The 22317-nt window shown below is 41.8% G+C and overlaps 1 protein-coding gene across 1 annotated transcript; it reads left to right on the top strand.

Annotated features, from left to right (window-relative positions):
* The first annotated feature begins 12859 nt into the window (after window positions 1-12859).
* On the top strand, window positions 12860-18011 carry NR0B1 (nuclear receptor subfamily 0 group B member 1). Its single transcript, XM_003807128.6, has 2 exons — window positions 12860-14292; window positions 17656-18011. Exons 1-2 carry the CDS (start codon window positions 13125-13127, stop codon window positions 17898-17900), a joined length of 1413 nt encoding a protein of 470 aa, XP_003807176.1. The 5' UTR covers window positions 12860-13124; the 3' UTR covers window positions 17901-18011.
* Window positions 18012-22317: the final 4306 nt, after the last annotated feature.

The following is a 22317-nucleotide window of genomic DNA, read 5'->3' as shown; positions in this document are numbered from 1 at the left end:
ATATTAACGTATAAATAAACTCTGGGATGAATGTGTCCATGATAGTGCTATGTTAAATATGAAAGATAGATATTTGACAAAAAAAATTTTCTTTCTTTTTTTTGGTAGCATTTGTTAAGCAGAGTTTAACCTTCTTAGACCTAGATTTTACTTGATAAATGTTGACAAGAACAAAAAGTTTCTGAAGCCACATAATTGGCTTGTTAATTGGCTGGATAATGGAAAGTAGAATCAGGACTTCACTTTTTTTTTTGCATTAGCCAGGAAAATGCTATCAATCCTGATTTTAAAATCTGATGTTGTAACACATCTAATCTTCAACACTAACTCTGTTATCTTAACTCTATATTTGTATTCCTTATGTGAATGAGAAGAAGCAGTTGAACTTGCTTTGATGTCTCAGTGGAAGTGGTTTAGTGGTCATATGAGGATTGAAATTGGGAATTACAGTTTTAATAGTGGAAGAGTGGTGGATGAGGTTGAAACATATATTGTGCATCTGCAATCAGTGAAACTGTGTATAAGGAGTTTGTTTTCTGATGACTCGTACAGTTAAAGGACTCATACAGTTAAAGGCCAGTCCTGACCTGAGGTCAGGAGTTCAAGACCAGCCTGGCCAACATGGTGAAACCCCGTCTCTACTAAAAATACAAAAAATAGCCAGGCGTGGTGGCATGCGCCTGTAGTCCCAGCTATTTAGGAGGCTGAGGCAGGAGAATCACTTGAACTCCGGAGGCAGAGGTTGCAGTGAGCCGAGGTCATGCCACAATGCTCTAGTCTGGGCAACAAAAGCGAGACTCTGTCTCAAAAAAAAAAAAAAAAGTCTAGACTAGTCCTGATGAAAGGTGATGTTATTTTCATTTACTATCTAAAATAGTGCTGCCACGGGGCAATAGGGCAGAGTTTTCAATTCACTTGGCCCTACAGTTGTGAAATTGTGTAATTTTGGGTGAGTTTTCAGATATAAGAAATTTTCATTATTTCAAATTTTATGTTTATAGTAGGATTTTATTAATATTTTAATGCTTAAATACCACACGAACACAATGCAAGTTTGCATAAAATGCAATTTCATTGCGTGAAGAACAGGTGAATTTCCTGTAGTGTAGGTGACCCTGTAGTACATGGCATTATTTATTGATTCCTCTCACTATAGGGATATCTCTATGTCATTGACATCACACTTGGCTATGTAAGTTGAAGTGTCCATCTCTTTGGTAAAATTATATATCACGGCCCTGTTGAATAAGCAGGTAGTTTAGCAGGCCATCCTGTTAAAGCAGCAGCCATGCAACTTGCTTTAGCCAATGAAATATGAGTAGAAGTGATATGTATCAATTCCAAGCATAAAATGTTCAGTGTCATGGATCATCTGATCACTTTTCTTTCTGTCACAAAACCAGCCATATTCCAGGTGAAAACTGTTCTATCAACCTAGGTCTTGGAGTAAAGATAGCATGAAACAGAGCCACATCATACCTATGATATAAGCAAGAAACACACTTTTGCTGTTGTAGGCTACTGAGATTTAAGGGGTTGTTATACAGCATAACTTAGGCCAAACTGACTGATGTAGACCCTAAGTTGAAGAATATGCTAATTATGAAAATGGATAAGACATGATTTGCATCAGCAAGAACCCCATTTTATAATAGGGAAAGATACACCAAAATAATTACGAAACAACATGTCAAAAGTGAATAGGATATATGGAAAGTACAATGATCACACCAAAAAAAATAGAGATAAACCCTAATTGAGGGAGTTTGGGGAGTGCTTTGTGTAGGAAGCATCTCCTATACAAGGCATTCCCCAAACTCCCTCAATTAGGGTTTGAGGGATTTGAATTTGAATTTGAAATGCTATGTAATTGTTCAAAGATTTCTTTTTAAAAAGAGGGCATTCCAGAAACAAGAAATACCATATTCAAAAGTATAGAGGCATAAAAGAAAATTATTTTTAAAGAAATAGCAATAAGCACGACATGTTTTGGAAATGTTAAATGTCTGTAGGGGCATCTATAATATGGAGAGAAGGTTGGGAGATAAATACAGAAAGACTGTTAGGTAACAAAGAGTCTTATGCTCCATGCTAGAGAGGTAGTGAAGATACAGGTAGATCAGAGTTCCAATTTTGTCTCTGCCATTAAATATTCTCCTCTTGAAAAAAACCTTTTATTCATCTGTACAATGGGATCAACAAAACCTATCTCATATATCCTGTTTGAAGAATAAAAGAAATACCTAATACTCAATAAATCTTAGTTTCCTTCATACCCTTTATGCTAAGGAGGTAGTGTTTCATGAAATGGAATGTATTTGGAGTGTTTCCTTTTAAGAAAAGGAATAAGATTAGAATCATACTTTAGAAGGATCACTTGGGCAGCATGTAGGTAGTGGGATGATGAGGGAGAGACAGGAATACCAGTTAGGAGTTCAGTGTTATAAAACAATCAAGAGATGATGAGGCTTCAGGCTAAGGCAGTTATAATACTTGGCCTTTCCCCTTTCTTTGTATGACTTTGTTAGGTGACACACACATATAGCAATGCCCTCAATAGGGCAGGACAGACAAGAGTACCACTTGTGGTTTCCAGGAGCCTCAGTTTTCCAAAGGTGAATTCAATGCTGACTCCTTGTTTACCACACTAGTCTATATACTGAACCTTTGCTATCAAGGGCCCTGTGTTTTTGTACTTCCCAGGGTCTAGCTTACTAGGCCTCACCTCTTGTTTCATTTCTTATCCTTCTCCACCACCACTTCTGTTCCATCCCCTTATCATTCTGTTAACCTGATAAACTGATCAGTGTAAAGGTGATTATGCACAAAATACTTCCATTAATTACAGTTCTTATGTTTGCTTCCATCTGTGCTTTCTGAAGACCTCATTGTCCCAAAATATAACTTCTTCATCACATTATTATTATTATTATTATTATTATTTCACAACGATGATGATGTTGGGTTCTATTTTTAAGAGCAATTATTCTCAAACTTAGCTGCTCATTAGAATTACCTGGAAGGCGGGCGGGGTGGGGGGGTGTTTCAAACTCTCTCTACTCATGTCACATCCCATGCTAATTAAATCAGAACCTCAGTAATTTTTTAAACTCTCAAGATGATAGCAAAGTGCAGCCAAATTTGAGAAGCAGAGCTTTACAGAGTGATTCTCAAGCTTTAATGTGAATACGAATCATCTGGGGATCTTGTTTAAATGCAGATTCTGATCCCATAGGTGTGGGGGTTTGGGGTGAGGCCTGAGCTTCTGCATTCCTAACAAGCTCCCAGGTGATGGCGATGCTGCTGATCTGAGGAACCCAAGTTGTGTAGCCAGGACTTAGTGCACCATTAGTGTCTCTGTCATAAAACTATTTTAGGATATTTTAAATGAAATACTATTATTTGTGATTGTCAAGGAACATTTCTCTTCTCCCTCCTTGTTCCCAGGGCTACATTTGGAATTTTGCCTAAGTATGTATCCCTTGTTTGGCCATCTCTATTACATTATAAGTAATTGATTGAGTGCTAATGAAAAACCAAGTGTGCTTTGTCTTAATAAAATATAGCTGAGATTTGCACATAGTGAAGCAATGCATTATATAATGTACCATTTTAAGAGAACTGAATGGCCTTGATATGTGAAAGGTTATGCTGTAGTGATCATTAATCAAGAAATTTTCAAAGGATACTTAGGAAATAAATGAAAATCATAATTAAGAAGTTAAATGAAATTTTAAGAAATGCCAAACAAAGCAAACTCATTTAGAATGACCTTTCCTGTCTTAAAAGGAGGTATTTATTATAAGACTAAAGTTCATCTGCAGAGTAAAGGATGCCAATAACACGCAAGTTACCTCTTTCTTACATACAGCTGTAGATACCGGAGAAATAGCAAACTATATTTGATTTACATTGCTTCTAGTTTAGGTGGATTTTAATAGAATTTTACCAAAAGTTTCATTTTTTGTTTGTATGTGTCCTTTCTTACATGTGGAATGCCCATTTCAAATGCTGCTGAATGGTTATTGAACCGATGTTTAGAATCTGGTCCCTAATGGTGCCTTTTTACTTCTGTTCATCAGAACTCCAGCAGGAAAGAATTTCCCTTTACCAGTCTGTAAACCAAATTCTACCACCTTAAACCTTGTAGACTCTGGTCAACTTTTGGTTAAGTCTCTGCACCTAATACTGCACAATTTCTAAACACACACACACACACACACACACTCCCAAGAGTTTCATGTTTGACAAACTCAACCAGAAACATGTGGCTCAAGGTAACAGAGGGAACGTATAGGTTTACTTTTTCTCACAGAATCCTATTGGAATGACAAAGTAAATGATACAGACAGGATAAATCTGTTACAACTTTGAGAAAGAAATAATCTCTGGACAGAGATTTGGATACATTTTTGGAAGATAGAAGGGAGCTATAGTTACATTGATGGATAAACCAGGACAGAGGAACACATGACCCAGAAAACACACCCAAAAAATGCATGCCTTTTTTTTTTTTAAGTAACAAACTCCTAAGAAGGTTGGCATTGTCTACCAATGTCTTTCTACCTGAGACTCCTAAACCAGAGAGGGAAGCCACGGAGACAGAGCAGGAGTGAGTTGCCAGATAGTTGTTCAGGTTATTAATTAAGGAATTGTCCATGGAAACCTTTGCCCAGTAAACAGGAAAATAAAAAGAATTTCCAGAAGGCACTCAGGTACAGTAGATGTAGAGAATAACCGGACCACATTATTCATCACCTCCCATGTTCCAGGCACTACTCCCCATGCTAGAACTATAGCAGCAAATACCTCAGTCTCTCCTCTCATAGAATGTATATTCTCCTGGGAGAGGCCAACAATAAATAACCCCAAATAAACATATATGTATACTGATAAGGATCAAGAAGAAAAATAAAGCAGACAGCAAGGATAGAGTGGTGTGGTGTTATTTTAGACAGGGGGGCCAGGGAGGACCTCTCTGAGGTCATGACATCTGAGCAAAGGCCTAATGTAAGTGAAAACAATGAGTCATGTGATGATCTGCAGTCGGCCCAACAGTCCAGATGAGGGAGGTTGCAGGTTTGAGGCATATCAAGGAAGCCATGTGGCTAGAGCCTCATAGTAAATGTGGGGTGGAGTTGGAGAGAGATCCAGGGCCAGATCCTGTAAGATTTTAAAGTCTAGGGCCTACAAGGCTACACTTTTCTATGTGTGACAGGAAGGTATCGGAGGCTGTGAGCAGTGAACACTCATAATCTCACTTATCTGTAAGATCAGTCTTTATTTGGAAAACTAGCTATAGGCAGAAAAGGAAAAGATGCATGGGACCAGTGGGAAGGTTATTGCAGGAGTTGAGGTCAAACAAGATGGCGACTCAGGCCAAAGTGGTGTGATGGTGCTCATGGGAAAGTGTTGAATCTGAGATACATTTTGAAGGTAGAGTTGATCAAATTTGCTACTAAGTTAGTTGGGTGGGTTGCAGGATATGAATGAAGGATAATTCACATTAGAATGAGAGATCATAAGTCTCCAAGAAACATATCCTGGTCATGTAGTTCAAGTACCTGAATCCAGTCATGCCTCAAGCCTCAAGACGAGGCTTCTATAAAGGTTCTGATTTTGCTTAAACCCCTTTGAAACAGATTGAAAAATTTTAAGAACCTGTGGACAATGTCAAAGTATTTAGAAATACCCAACTGATACAAGTAATGCCATGACCTCTAATTTTGCAAAAGCTATGGCTCTCTAATGAAATTTTGTTGTTTTACTGGTCAACAGTGTTTTCTTTTTTTCTCTATCTATGAAAGAGTGGCTGGTAACACTGTTGAATAAAAGCTCAGTCAGGATAAATTATTATCCAGTGCTGGGGGAATGTTCTTTCCTGCTTCCCTCATTCAGGCCTTGCTTATCTAAAGAATTGAACAACTTGGACCATAATGGTAACATGCTTTTCAAAGATGAACAAGCTCAGCGGAGAAATCCTGGGGTTGTTACTACATCACCTCAACCAGTCTCCATATCAAGTGGGATTCATCTCGTGGCAGTGAATCAAGGATGATTGGCCATGAGCTTTCAGATAGCTCTGATTTTCTACCTTGTATCTTTTTTGTCCATACCTCTGATTCCAAGTATAGGTGGGTAGACAGTTCCATGTGGGCTGGGACTTTTTTCATGTCACTATATTTTGCAACGCTAGGATACCAGTGGGGACTTGGTGGCAACCTTCAACCTTGGAGGATGGAAACTAATGGGTAAATGCTGTTGCCACCTCCCTGGGGCAGACAATTCTGGTTGGCATTCTGTATGTTTCCTTGGAGGTCCTGGTGGAATTACCCCTGTTGCTCAGAGCAGTGAGGATAGTAATGTACCTTAATACTGGCTTTTCCTCCTTCCCAATTTCACTTTCCTGCACTCACCACTGCTTCCTGGAATCATCTCTCAAGGAAGCGTACACAGTCCTTGTCTCATTCCCTGCTTCAGAGAACAAAGCCAGCTTCTTTTCATTTACCCAGCCACACTGATCATGGTAAAAACATCAGTTCGGAAATAAAGGTTCTGATTTTCTTCATCACCAGTGTTTCACTTTGCTGCAAATAAATTCTCCTACATCTATTCACTACATTTTTTTTCTTCATACACTTGTCATTGTGGGCTCAGAGAAAGCAATTAGGCTTATGACACTACTAATGTTGAATGCATTTAACTCCAGACTTGAATGTCTTCTTATTGACAGTTTATTGGCTGCGATGGTCCCTTATTTCAAACCCGTTGGGCTTGTATATCTGCAGAGAATTTCAAATGCACAAATTTGAGTGAATTGGGAAGTATTTCACTTCATAAAGTCTGATGCCGCCAACTTAAGAAATTGAGATCTTATGGAGGTAAAGAGTAGAATGATAGGTACCAGAGGCTGGGAAGGTTGGGCAGGGAGGGGGCAATGAAGAGAGATTGGTTAATTGGTAAAAACATACAGTTAGATAGAAGGGACAAATTCTAGTGTTCAACAGCAGAGTAGGGTGACTAGCGTTAACAAAAGCATACTGTATATTTCAAAACAGCTAGGAGAGAGGGATTGAGATGTTCCCAACACATAGATATGATAAATACTTGAGGTGATGGATACCCTAAGTACCCTGATTTGATCATTACACACTCTCTGCAAGGAACAAAACATCACATGTGCCCCACAAATATGTATAAATATTACATATCAATTAAAAAAAGAAAAAAAAGAATTTGCCATCCAGCTCTAATAACTCACAGTTGTGAGGTACTTAAAAAAAAAATATATATATATATAACATTATTTCATACATTTGGCAAATTGTGAAATAAACATAAAAAATTTACTCTCATTTTAGAGACTGTCAAACTATTAGTTTGGTGCAAAAGTAATTGCAGTTTTTGCAATTGAAGGTAATGGCAAAAACCGCAATTACTTTTGCACCAACCTAATAGACGTCAGAGTGGTTAAGACAGATAATTTGACAGAAGGGACCTTAAGTCTAGCCACCAGGGCTGGCAAAATTGCTAAAAACCACAAAATCAGGGAAAGGAGTGAAGGCTGAGCAATCTCGTGAAGTTAAAAGATACACAGATGTAGAAGAAACTTTTCACTCACTGTTTCACTCAGCAGGTGTTTGTTGAGCACCTTCAATATGCCAGGTAATGTACAATGGACTCTAGATACAAGGACTGTGAGGAATTGCCAGCTGTGGTGGCTCACATGTGTAATCTCAGCACTTTGGGAGGCTGAGGGAGGCGGATAAGTTGAGGTCAGGAGTTTGAGACCAGACTGGCCAACACGGTGAAACCCCATCTCTACTAAAAATACAAAAATTAGCTGGGCATGGTGGTGGGCACCTATAATCCCAGCTACTTTGGAGGCTGAGGCAGGAGAATCACTTGAACCCAGGGGGGCAGAGTTTGCAGTGAGCTGAGATTGCACTGCACCACTGCACTCCAACCTGAGTGATAGAGCGAAACTCCGTCTCAAAAACAAAACAAAACGAAACAAACAAACAAAAACAAAAACAAGGATTGTGAGGAGTAAGTTGCTAAGAAAAGTTGGAGGAGAAAAGAAGGCAATTTTTAGGAGGACGATATTAGAACAATTCCAGACCCAAAGCAGGGAGTTTCTAACTAAAATTATCATTGTTATTGGGGAACAAGTGATGTGCACCAATAGAGAAATGCTTTTCAAACTGACCCATCAAATCAATGGGGCCATAATTTTTAAGCCTGCCAGTCAGTTAAATGTATTAATTAGATAGTATCATCAACATCTGGTATTGAGGTAGATTTAGAAATGGCAGACTCAGAAAAACAAATGGAATTAAATTTTTCCTTGAACAAAGTGGTTGTTTGACTGATTTGGAAAGTTTATTTTAGAACATTTCAGGATTACAGGAACTATTAGAGTCACAATTCCAGATCAGCAACTCTGTGACCCCTAATGCAGCTGATTAACTTCATTGTAGTTCATCGGAAGAAATAAAGACTAATGATTTGATCTTCTTTAGGGGTTTCATGAGTCACCTAAAGCCTATTAATTCTTTCATAAATATAGCTTTAGACATTCTGGGTCTTAGAAAGGGAAAGGTAAAAGGCCATCTCTTGGTTTTATCAGCTAGTGTTTATCTACAATAGTGTTTACCTGATATTTACTTTAAAAAACAAGGAAAACACTATTGTTACTCCCTGTCACCTGTCACTGAAGGAACTGAATTCGAAGGTATTGTAGCTCTTTTAAGCCCCGGTTAAAAATTCGTATCATGTTTCACATCGTCAAGGCTTCCCAGGTCAAGAGCAGCTTGCTGCGAAAAGGTCAATTTTACAATTTTACGCAGCTTTATCCCTACCTGTACTTCACTCCTACATCCTTTAGTAAAAACTGCATTACTTTGAAGTTGAAGGTTGCATTCAGGCAGGCAGAGCAGCTTTACTCCCACCCTGAGTTGGAGCAGATAATGGATTCCACAGAACAGGTGTCCAACTGGCCAAGGTCATCGCACAATGAGTCAGTGTAAATATCCAAATTGCAGTTGTGGACAAACTCAGCACATGACAGGTGCAGTTGATAAGTGTCCTTTTGTCTAGGTGTCACAGTGGTCTGAGGACACGGAACAAATCAAATGAAAAAGGCTGTGCCTGCTTTAGAAGGTTATGTCTTCACTAATCCTGTAGCAACCAGCAGGCTGGCATTAATCTGTGCAAATCTCTGCTCTGGTGTGTTTGGACGATTTTGTTTTTCAGGAGCTATTTGTTCAGGGGGAAAAAATGGAAAGTGGAAAGATGAAGTCAGTTTTCTCGTGACGTTTTCAAGGATGAATACTTGTGAAGGACAAGCACGCAATCTCTTCTTAGAAAAAGTCAATCCAGAGAACCTAGAAGGTCCTTCGGAGTGGCAAATAGAAGATCGCAACTTGAAGGAAAACAAAAGTAAGAAAATCGGAAGACTCAACCCCTGAGAAAGATGAGAAACTATAACTAATATGTTACAAATTCATGGTTCTCAGCACTGCACTTAAGTTTCAACCTCAGACAATGCCTAAAATTCAAAAGCATCAGATATGTGTGAGGTGGGAATGATTGCTCACAGAAAATGGATTTAAGTTTCTAGAATTAAAAAAAAATCTAGTTGATGAGATGAAACAAATTTAGAAAGATACAGGACCAAGGTGCATGTATTAAAACTAGTTTTTAGCACTGCTTATTTTCTAGATGAAAAGGCTAACATAATGTTAAATACTTTGCTCACAGTTAAATCATTAGAAAGTAAGTGAGTGTAAATTTGTTTATTTATATCCCAATGTAATGGAAGAATCAGCAAACATTTCTGAAAATGGCCATGTTAAAAAAAAAACAACTCTCTTACAGACTTAGAACAGAGTGTACATATCAATATTGGTTCATAGAATTTTGTCCCCACTTCAGAAATGAGAAGGGTGAAGTTAAATGACTTGTTTAATGTTATTTTGTTAGAGTGGAAGAACCCAAATTCAAGGTCAGGTCTTTTGACTGTTAACCCACTTTTCCTGTTACTTTACCACAGTCCTTGTAGCACTCTGAGTAGCAAAACAGGCCTCCAGAAAATGCTGAGTCTAACAAGGCCTACTGCATTGTCCTCCTTCCAGGGTCAGCGCAGCGATAGCTGGGTGGGAGTGCTCGGCCTGCCCATTGGCAGTAGGAGCCGTAGCCTTCTCTCTCCCTCAAGGTACAGTTTGCCAACAAATGTATTTTTTGAGCACCTACTACGTGTCAGAAATCATTCTAATTGCTGGGATACGATACCAAGTGACAGATTCCTTGCCCTCAAAGGACTTTTATATTAGTGGAGGAGACACAATCAGTAAGCATCGAACAACTAAATAAATCATGTCAGGTGTTGGGAGGAAAAGGAATCGTGACTAGCTCTGGCAACATAAGGTAGGGACTAAGGTCGGCTGGGTTTTTCAGCTAGGCTGGTCGCTGGGTTCATTGAGCCACTGATCTCAGTGCCTGTGTGGCACTTGAGGGATGAGGCTGTATGGCGAGTGAAGACTGCCACAATACTGCTAAAGCAGTAACGACGATACCCCAAACAGTAGCTTGAATACTGGAAATGGCAAATAATGAAATAGCCCATGAAACAATATTGCCAATACACAATATTGTGTGAACCAGGTGACCCATCCAGTGTTTAGAGTCTGGGCCAAGAAATGTGGACACACAAAGAAAGTAGGATAAAATCTTCTGGGTGGAAATTGTGTGTGTGTGAGGCTTCCCTAGGAGAGACAGAACTGTGGCAGTGCTGGTACAGGAACACCTCCTAACTCTGAAGTTATTCTGCGTTGTCCTAAAATGGTTGATACATCCACCACTTGACACATAACAAACATTATTATAAACACTTTACACAAATTAACTCACGTATAAAGATTACCTCACAGACGCTGTTGTGCATGTTTGACAAATGAAGAAACTGAGGCACAAACAGCTTAAGTAACTTTCCTGTGATAGGCTGAATAGTGTCCAAAGATGTCCATGTCCTAACCTTTAGAACCTGTGCATTTGTTAACTTATAGAATGAAAAGGCCTTTGCATATGTGATCAAGTTAAGAATTTTTGGATAGAGATATTATCTTGGATTATCTGAGTGGGTCCATTATAGTCACAAAGATTCTTACAAGAATCAGAGAAGGAGATGGAAGCAGAGGCCAGAGTTAAGTGATCAGATATTAAGGAGCTTAGGCAGCTTCAAGAAGCTAGAATAAGCAAGGAAATAGATTCTGTCCTAGAACTTCCAGAAGAAATGTCACCTTGACTTTAGCTCAGTGAAACTGATTTCAGACTTCTGGCTTCCAGAATTATAACATAAAAAATTTGTGTTGTTTGTGTTGACTTAAGCCACTACATTTGTGGTAAGTAAAGCAGCGACAAAGAAACTAATACATTGCCCAAGGTTATGATGCTACAAAGTGGCAGGGCCAGGATTAAAACTGAGGCAATCTAGTGCTAGTTCCAGGGATTTAACCACTGTGCTATTTAGGGCCTCTCACAGGCAGAATGAAATTTAACGCTGCAAGCAAAATGGGGGTCTCCTAGGTTTTCCTCTTATGCCGAGAATTCCAGGTCCTGCAGAAGAAGAAAAAGAGAAAGAAAGAGAGAGAGAGAAGGAGTGAGAGAGGGAGGGAGGGATGAAGGAAGGAAGGGAAGGAAGGAAGGAAGGAAGGAAGGAAGGAAGGAAAAGAAACAGCAAAAAAAGAAAGAGGGAGGATGGGAGGGAGGGAAAAAGTAAAAATGATTCTATATCAGCTGGTATATACCAATACCCTTCCCTGCCCCATGTCTTCACAGCTGTGTGGCAAGTGAAGACTAATGGATCCAGGCTTCCTGATGCTTCTATTTATCATTATTCACTTAGGAAGGGTGGGAAAAGAAATACTAATTACACACTTACCAATGGAATACTTTTACAAGGATCAAAATTTCTCACTGCGGCCATGAAAAAGAATGAGAGCTGGCGGCCATCATGCTTAGCAAAGTAATGCAGGAACAGAAAACCAAATATCACATGTTCTCACTTGCAAGTGGGAGCTAAATAAAGAGATCACCTGGACACTAGGAGGGGAACAACAGACACTGGAACCTACTTGAAGGTGGAGGGTGGGAAGAGGGAGAGAATGAGAAAAAATACCTATTGGATACTATTACCTGGGTGATGCAATAATCTGTACACCAAACCCCCACGACAAGCAATTCACTTATATAGCAAACCCGCACATGTACTCCTGAACCTAAAAGTTAAAAGAAAAAAAACATATGCTAAAATGAAAACAATTCTCACTGTAACAATATTATCCCCTCGTAATTATTATATTCCTAAGTTTTAGGCACTTTTACATCCTGCTCGCTGCCCCCAGCTCTCTTAACACAGCATCCAGGACATAGTGGGCGCTTATAAATACTGCTGGAATTAAACTGAGCGCTTATGATAGCATATTTAGAGCAGTGCTTTTCAAACGTCTAGGTGCATGTGAATCCCTGGGGACACCGTTAAAATGCAGATTCAGAGTTAGAAAGTCTGGTTGGAGCCTGAGATTGGGCATTTCCACCGAGTTCCCATATGATGCTTGTCTATGTTCTGTATTTTTCAAGGTCTCAGAAAATGAGACCTCCCTATCCATATACAAATATAAGTCACACAAACTGTGATAATTTAAGGAAAGTTTACAAAGAGCATAGAAGTAGATGTTTCCTCTTTTCCCCTGCCCTCCCAATAAAGGGAACAAATTAGATGCGAGGGTTCAATGGAAAGAGTTGCAACAGCATCCAGGCGCTCGCTCTCCTCCGGTCTTCCTGAGACAGGGAAAGGGGTAATGAGAGGAAGGAGGAAAGTGTCCAGGAGCTCCCACGCTGCTGTTCTTCTTCCATTTCCAGCTTTTAAAGAGCACCCGCCCCTTCGAACCACCGAGGTCATGGGCGAACACACCGGAGCGCAGCACCGCGCCCCCCCGCACACGCCGCCCGCCTCCGCGCCCTTGCCCAGACCGAGGCGGCCGACGCGCCTGCGTGCGCGCTAGGTATAAATAGGTCCCAGGAGGCAGCCACTGGGCAGAACTGGGCTACGGGCGCCGCGGGCCATGGCGGGCGAGAACCACCAGTGGCAGGGCAGCATCCTCTACAACATGCTTATGAGCGCGAAGCAAACGCGCGCGGCTCCTGAGGCTCCAGAGACGCGGCTGGTGGATCAGTGCTGGGGCTGTTCGTGCGGCGATGAGCCCGGGGTGGGCAGAGAGGGGCTGCTGGGCGGGCGGAACGTGGCGCTCCTGTACCGCTGCTGCTTTTGCGGTAAAGACCACCCACGGCAGGGCAGCATCCTCTACAGCATGCTAACGAGCGCAAAGCAAACGTACGCGGCACCGAAGGCGCCCGAGGCGACGCTGGGTCCGTGCTGGGGCTGTTCGTGCGGCTCTGATCCCGGGGTGGGCAGAGCGGGGCTTCCGGGTGGGCGGCCCGTGGCACTCCTGTACCGCTGCTGCTTTTGTGGTGAAGACCACCCGCGGCAGGGCAGCATCCTCTACAGCTTGCTCACTAGCTCAAAGCAAACGCACGTGGCTCCGGCAGCGCCCGAGGCACGGCCAGGGGGCGCGTGGTGGGACCGCTCCTACTTCGCGCAGAGGCCAGGGGGTAAAGAGGCGCTACCAGGCGGGCGGGCCACGGCGCTTCTGTACCGCTGCTGCTTTTGCGGTGAAGACCACCCGCAGCAGGGCAGCACCCTCTACTGCATGCCCACGAGCACAAATCAAGCGCAGGCGGCTCCGGAGGAGCGGCCGAGGGCCCCCTGGTGGGACACCTCCTCTGGTGCGCTGCGGCCGGTGGCGCTCAAGAGTCCACAGGTGGTCTGCGAGGCAGCCTCAGCGGGCCTGTTGAAGACGCTGCGCTTCGTCAAGTACTTGCCCTGCTTCCAGGTGCTGCCCCTGGACCAGCAGCTGGTGCTGGTGCGCAACTGCTGGGCGTCCCTGCTCATGCTTGAGCTGGCCCAGGACCGCTTGCAGTTCGAGACTGTGGAAGTCTCGGAGCCCAGCATGCTGCAGAAGATCCTCACCACCAGGCGGCGGGAGACCGGGGGCAACGAGCCACTGCCCGTGCCCACGCTGCAGCCCCATTTGGCACCGCCGGCGGAGGCCAGGAAGGTGCCCTCCGCCTCCCAGGTCCAAGCCATCAAGTGCTTTCTTTCCAAATGCTGGAGTCTGAACATCAGTACCAAGGAGTACGCCTACCTCAAGGGGACCGTGCTCTTTAACCCGGGTAAGGGTACTGGCCTTAGGCGCCGGCTTTTCCCAGCTCACAAAAGCATCGGGCAGTGCCTATCTAGGGGCGCGGGCAGTAACGAGTTTTCAGTGATCAGGAGAGTGTCGGGGCAAAGGTGAAGAAATCGTGACTAACTCAGCAGAGTTGGGGTGGGGAGCTCCAGGAACCACTTCTGCTGGGTGGGCTGCTATCAGAAACTCAGCCAAGAGGAGGGGAGTTGTTTGTTTAGGTTTGTACTTGGCTCTCTACACATTTCTTACCGTAGAAAAGTTTGTGCCTTCATGGGAAATGGTTATTCTTTCTTCTTTAGCTTTCTTTTAAGTCCAGAGCATATCTTTTTCTAAAAAAAGTTTTTGCTCACTGAAGATTCTGCAACATCGATTTCTGAAACCCCGTTCTGAAATTTTTGGGGGGAGGAAATCTATTAAGGCTAGCAAAAAAGGAAACATTTGTTAAAGGGTCCCATAGAGAGACTATTCCCTAGGGACACACAAGACACTAGATGTAGTGTTTCATGGGCCTGCCTCTGAATGGTTATTTGTATGGTCCTAAGCATCTGGACTATCCCTTCCTCCAAATCTCTGTGAATAATATCAGGTTGGCAAAGGGATAGGGAAAAAAGACACATTAGGGACTGAGAGCAGGAGCACTGTATTTTAGAATTCAAAGAGACTTTAGAGACCTGCTAATCAACCCCCTTTGCTCTGTAGCCTTCCCCCACCCCATTTTACTGAGTAGGTAGATGTGTCCCAAGGTCCCAAGTGACCTTACTCCAAAGTAAATGGTTGGTGTGTTGTGGCACCTGAGGGTCCTATCTTCTGGGCCCAGTGGGATATTGGCTGCACTAAACTTTCAGGTTGTCTGTTGGGTGCTGGACACACTGTCCCACAGAGTGCAACCAAATCACTGGAGGAACGTCTCCCTGGACAGCCAGGCACCTTGTCTTGGGTGTTTCTCACTATTAGAATCATCTTCAACCAGCGCCCTTTCAAAATGATTGAAGTGGGAACAAAATTTTCCAGGCAACTTGAGTTGGGATAGTTTTTATAATGCTCCTTTTGTATCTTTTTTCCCTGGTGCTGGAATCTCTGATTAAGTCCCTGCCCCCTGCCTAGCATTTTTGAGGGTGCATAGATCAGTATTTGGTGGGATAATGATTCGTTCAAACCTCACGTTTCATGACGTAGAGACCTCAGCTCACCCCAGTGTCTATTATATGTTACCTTTTTGCTTATACCATTGTTTTCCAAACTTGCCTGTGCATAAGAAGTACTTGTGTGTGTGTGGTTGGGGGTGGGAGGGAGTAGATAAAAGTCTTTCTAGGCTCCTGCCTTATATATTCTGATTCAGTAGCTCTGGCCCAGGGTCTGCAAATCTGCATTCATAATAAGTGTCGCAGATGATTCTTAAGATTATTTGGAAAACAGTCTTCTTATTCCTTCAGCCAGTGTTACTAATCATCCACTATGTTCCTCGTCCTGTTGGGATATAAAGGTGAGAGGGGCTCAGCTTCCAGAAATTTACATTCCATTAGTTTCAGTATCAACAGTTTCCCTTGACTCTGTTTTATATACTTTTCACACACACACACACACACACACACATTCTTCCTTATTCTTGATTGACTTTTCCTAATCCTCTCTCAATATGAGTTTAACCAGCTAAGCTGAGTGTGTTTGAAACACAAATGTACCTATATTTGGGAGAAAGGTAATGCCTATTAAGAGTGTGGCCTCTCTTTGCTGTTTATCCTTTGTATGTCCCATATATAAATTTAAGTACTACATATATATATATATATGTTCAAACTTAAGGAGATATAAAACTGTGGAGTCCATTTGCATTTTCTCTTCCCTGACCTTATTTTGAAGGCCAGTTTGTGTGTCTCTGTGTGGGGGGGAACCACTTGGGTGGGGACAAGGTGGAGGGGTATATTGTGAACACAGAGAAAAGTAATGTGGCATACACAAGATGAAGTTTTCACAAGCCATGAATCTAGACCTAGAGAAGCTTCAGATTTCTGGTGGAGTTTCATGCAAGCCTCTTCCTACTTTCATCGATGGAATTCAAACACAACAAAATTGGGTCTTAAGCCTGGATCTCAAGCTGTAGCTAGAAGGGGATGATAATGTGTGGACTAGAGTAATCAGAACTGGAATATGGATTAAAATGGTTGCTTTATTTTTGTTCTTATTTATGAGATTTGATATTCGCCCATAATAGGAGTGCCTCTCGCTTATTACCATTATTATTTTTTTAAAGAACACTGGTTCTGCTGCTCTGTGATGATTGGCATGGTGCTTTTAAAATACTTTTCTGTTGAATTTTTTAGGAAAAGGGAAGGAAAATGATTGCAATCATCATTAACATCATTTAAACCAAGTGGTCAACTGCTAATTACTTGAATACAAGTTAAAGAACTTTGCAACGATATTATCATCATGGAAGATCAAAGGACCTTCAAAAGCAGCCTCCTCTTATTACTTTCCTTATAAAAACTTACATCCACTTAAACTTTCCTGCATTTATTTCTTTCACTTTTACTTCGGTATCACACTATACTGCAAAAGGTCATGTGTTTTCTATTACAAAAGTTATTCTTGAATCATGGTACAATTCGTGATGTTTTCATGTTTACTTTTTAAACTTTTAATGACTATAAGAATTTTCAAAAACTTCTTTAATATTTTTGAAAAGAGCCTTTTTGAACACTCATTAGAATCATTCTTTTATTTTTTTCAAAATCTTCCCCAATACAGAAATCATGGTGCAATGAGCTAAGTGGCCAGTGTTAGCTTTCAAATTATTCGGGCCTCTAGACTAATATTGGCCTGCAGGCAAATAGGTAAAATGAAACTGTGTGTCAAAGTTTGTGGCTGTGAAGTTTACCACCACTGGCTGAACGATCAGTGTAATGATGGAAAGTTCAAAGAAGAATGGTAAAAACATTTGTCTCATGGCAACACTTCTTGTTTATCATGGCTTGTTTCTCATAGGTAAAGTGCCCACCTCTTGAAATATCATGAACTTCTTCATATTTGCATAGAAAGTGAACTGGAGTGATGATTCATTAAACTGTATTCTACTGTCATATTAAATTGTGTGCGTTTGTTGGCTCATGGCCAGTGTATTTGCAAACGTGTGCATAGAAACATAGTAAATATTAAGTAAGATCACATGATGTTTCATTCTTGGACAGGTTGCTTCTGAAAACTTAGACTGGTTTGGCCTTTTACCCTTTTAACCGGGAAGCTTTGGGTCTTGTTTAATTGGGATGAAACAGAAATGGCTATTTTTAAAAAGCTAGCAAAGGACTCTGTGGTGAGCTGTTTTATAACAAAGAGATTTTTCTCCCTCCAGACGTGCCGGGCCTGCAGTGCGTGAAGTACATTCAGGGACTCCAGTGGGGAACTCAGCAAATACTCAGTGAACACGCCAGGATGACGCACCAAGGGCCCCATGACAGATTCATCGAACTTAATAGTACCCTTTTCCTGCTGAGATTCATCAATGCCAATGTCATTGCTGAACTGTTCTTCAGGCCCATCATCGGCACAGTCAGCATGGATGATATGATGCTGGAAATGCTCTGTACAAAGATATAAAGGCATGTGGGCCACACAAGTGCAGTAGTGCAGTTCACCATGAGGGAAGAATAAAGAGCTGTGGGCAGAAGAGTGTAAAATATTTTAAAATAAACTTTCTTAATATTTTTACATGCAGAGTATTTTTGTATTCAATTAAAGAAATACTTTTATTCCAGACAGTCACAAATTTCTCTGTTCCATAGTTAAAGAAGACATTTGCCAACAGGTAGCATAGCTCTGTACATCTTTAAAAAAAAAATAGCGGGGTACTAGTATAATAAGCTATTTTCACAAGTGTAGCAATTTCATGGAACCTGCTCAAATCAAATTTGTACATATTGTTATAATAAATTTTAAGGTCTTAACCATTAACTTGATTGAAAAAAGCTTCAGCAGGGTTTAAGTAAGGCCTCAAAAACTATTAAAACCTAGCCAACATAAGCAAAAAGTATCTTTGGAAGTAACATCATGACATTGAATGTAATTATGTGCCAGTATCAGTGGGAGGTCACTTTGCTCTATCTTCATTTCCACTTCCCTCAGCTGTATGGAAGACTGCGTTTGCATCCAACTGGAGTCAAGAAGCAATCTGTAATTATAAAGACATGCAGAAGTGAAAGAGGAGATTTTCTGTTTTATTGGGAGATCTTTTTGGTACACAGTTATGGATTTAAAGATCCACAAGGAACATACATTCTATAATGAGGGGTTATAGTTCCAGAAAGCTCAACATCATTATAAAACCACTAATTACACTTCATCTTTTAGACACATTATGTTTGTAACTGGTATATTGAACAACATGGCATGAAATCATAAAGCAACTTTATTGTTATCTCCTGCTGCCCCTTTAATTATAATCCATAGAACTAATTTTTCTTTGTGTCCAGATAAAATCTAGGCTACTATATGTCTATTTGTTTATGGGCAATAAATTGCCTGTTATTAATGAGTGTATCTAGTTTAGGGTAATAACCCATTGCAGGAAGTCTTAAACTTTCTTTCGTGCAGACCCCTTTGGCAGTCTATTGAATCCTATGGACATTTTCTCAAAATCAGGCTCTCAGAGGAATGCAGTAGGGCGGAAGCAAGCATCATGATAGTCACAGCACACACACACACACACACACACACACACACACACACACAATCCCCGAGGGCTCATGTGGTCCCCTAGAAACAAAGAGTTAAAAATGTTAGGGCACCCCAGCAGGATATGCATTGGTTAGGCAGCCCCCAGTGCGGCCTCCCACCGAGGTGCCTCCTTCCCCAAGGTATTCAGTCCAGTGAAAGTAATTCAGTTCAGCCCCTGGTTTTAGAGGGGCTGCCTGGGGCTGTCAGTCTCAAATAGTCTGTCAGTGACACTACTTCATCTGCCTGGTGAGTGTAGATGGCATCTGGACATGTTCTGCGGGGACATGCAGTGGAAGCTGGCCCTCTGCTGCCAGCTCATAGTCACGCTGTCACGTGCCATCTAGGCTCAGCCCTTGGTCTGAGTCCAAAGCGCCTGCAGCACTTGCAAAAGCAGCACAAGAGTTTTCTTCGAAAAGAGGGGAAAGCTTCCAGAAGCAGTTCCAAAAAGCAAACATCATTAATGCCCTACTTCCTCCTCTGAGCCTTCCCAGGTGTCGGGGTTGTTTTTCTTGACTGTTACAAAATCAATGTGCCCCATTCAATAATCCTAACTTCATGTAATTTTTCCTAATCACTTCTCTTTTCACCCAGACCTTCTGGAAGGATTGTGTGTAAGAGGGACAGAAGCATTTTCACAGAGTAACGTTTTAATACAACTTAACCAGAAAGACACAGGAACTGGTCAGGGCAAAATCCCGATTTTCAATATTTTTTCAAAATGGGTTTACATACCCCCCCCAAGCCTTTTTCCATGATTATTTATTTAGTGAACACCTAGCAAAAATCAATCCTTTTCTGAGGACAGCTGCATTGGATGATCATACTGCCTTACCAAGTTGTGTACAACAGGAGAAAGGCAAGGGAAGTAAAGTCAGGCAATCAGTCCATTGTTGCGAACTGCAACTAACCTGGAAAGTGGAACACAAGTCAACAGCCATGAGACATCCCTGAGAGTCTGATCTATCAGGGGTGGGCAGAGGGGTCACATACCCTGTGGTGTGCCCTTCCCTAAATTGCAGCCTTTGGCTAGAATCAAAAGTTAGGAATGCAATCAGGCTCTTGTATCCCGTATCAGAAATATCCAGTCCATCAGCAGCTCCATTTCTAATGGTCCCATCAGAGAACAAGCCTTTTTCTCTAGGGCATCTGCAGGTGACCCAGATGGTCAGCTAGCATCCATGATGTTTTATAGCTGTGACCCCACAGGGATGTCTTAAATTTGTGGCAGTTCCAGAGACTGAGTTCTGTTCGTTGAGCCTGTGCTGACTTGCAGTTCAGCACAGCTCAGTGCTGAAACTGAAATAGCCTGTAGCCGGCAGTATCAGGTTTCATTCAGGTCCAGGGAATTAGGATCTGTGAATTCAGTATTCAAAAAAGCTAGAGGCTTTTCTTCAGCAGCGGCAGCAAAGCTAAGACGCTGTAGGCCAGATACCTGTGTTTCAAGTCCAAGTAACAAGCAAGGCTGTTCCTAAGGACTTTTTTACTCTGTTGGGCCAGATTGTTCAAATTGACCCTTGCAAAAATATGCATGTCAGGCTAGAAAATCATCAGCCTCTAAGGGTCAGAAATCTGATTTCACAAGAGCTTATTGGCAAAAACAAACAAAACCGCACAACTCCCTAACCCCCGAAACCTGCTTTGAAAACCCCAGAAGTGTGTCTTCATTTGGAGATTGGCTCCCTTTTCCAGAGGCTCCAGTAGGCAAAATTATGGCAAAAAAAAAAAAAAATCATCCATTACTGAGCCTTGTTTCCAATACCAAGAGTATAAATTCCAATCCACCCGCCTGTGGCAAAAAAGCAAGGGAGCTGTGTTTCATTAACACTTTTTCTTTGCAGCTTTTCCTGATTGAGATGACCCTTCTAGCATTTATGAAATTATAGGCACATAACATTGCACATCAGTTTTCATCATACATCCACATGCAATAGCCACAAATGCAAAGCTGTGAATTAAAATTCCTGTTTTATTCTCATTACAAGTTTACTAAAATCCCTAGCAGTAAATTTTCCATTTACAGGGTTCACATCACAGCTGCCAGGAGAACCCAGCTGGGATGGAAGAGAAAGGGAGGGGAGCAGCAGCAGCTAGGCTGAAGAAATAGCTACAGTGGGTTTCCCTCCCTTCCTTCCTCCCTCCCTCCCTCCCTTCCTCCCTTCTTCCTTTTCTCCCTCCTTTCCTCCCTTCCTCCCTTTCTCCCTTTCTTTTCTTTCTTTCTTCTTTCTCTTTCTTTCTTTTTTCTTTCTTTCCTTCTTTCTTTCTTTTTCTTTCTTTCTTTCCGTCCTTCCTTCCTTCCTTTCTCTCTCTCTCTTTTCTTTTCCTTCCTTCTTTCCTTCCTTCCTTCCCTCCCTCCCTCTTTCTTTCTTTCCTTACTTCCTCTCTCCCTCCTTCCTTCCTTTCTTTCTTTCTCTCTTTCTCTCTTTCTTTCTCTCTCTCTCTCTCTCTCTCCCCTCTGCTTTATCTAAATCCTTGCTCCAGCCCTGGAAACAGACTTAATTCTTTTTTTTCTCTCTACTTGGAGGAAAGAACAACTACAAACTATAGTTTATGATATTTGGCACATCCAAAGCCCATTGTACAGAATGTTTGGGCCCTTTCTCCTCCTGCGAGGGTGTTGGGGGGGGGAGAGACTGCAAAAAATAAAGCTATCATTGCCTAGGCTATGCTACTACTTCCTACCCTCCCCCACCCCCCTTACTTCAGCAGAGCCAACTCTGTATGAACAAAAGCACCTAGGGTATCCAGAGAGCCAACTCTCCTGGGATGAATCTATTATTTCCGATTTCCTTAGGTAACTTTTTACCTCTGATCACAGACAGCTGCTCAGCTGCTGTTTCGTATTATGGTTAATGCCATAGCCACTCAGGTACCAGGGTTTCATAATTCCCTGCCCCTCTCTCTTTCTTTTCCCCACATAATGCTGTAGCTACATTTCAGCGAATTGCGGTCATTCTAGCAAATCCCACCACTGCCACCATTGTGTCGTTGTTCCCAAGACCACCCTCTCATTCAGATATTTGCTAAAAGGTCTCACAGCACTCCACAGGTACTTGTACTCACAGTTGTACATTACTGCGATATAGTAAGGGTATATGGCTGGGTCATACAGAGAAGACACACTGGTGGAGAAATCCATATGCAGGCCACTTTATGGTCTCTTCTTCCCATGAGGGGTCACACAGGATATACTCTTTTCCCAGCAATAAAAACTCAGCAACATGTGTGTGATTATTTCTGCTCAGGGAAACCCTTTTTAGATTCCATGCTTAGGGCTTTTATTGAGAGCTGGTCACATAGGTAC

Source organism: Pan paniscus, chromosome X (genome assembly GCF_029289425.2).
Source record: "Pan paniscus chromosome X, NHGRI_mPanPan1-v2.0_pri, whole genome shotgun sequence".
Classification (NCBI taxonomy): Eukaryota; Metazoa; Chordata; class Mammalia; order Primates; family Hominidae; genus Pan; species Pan paniscus.
This window is presented reverse-complemented; position numbering and strand designations above follow the sequence as displayed.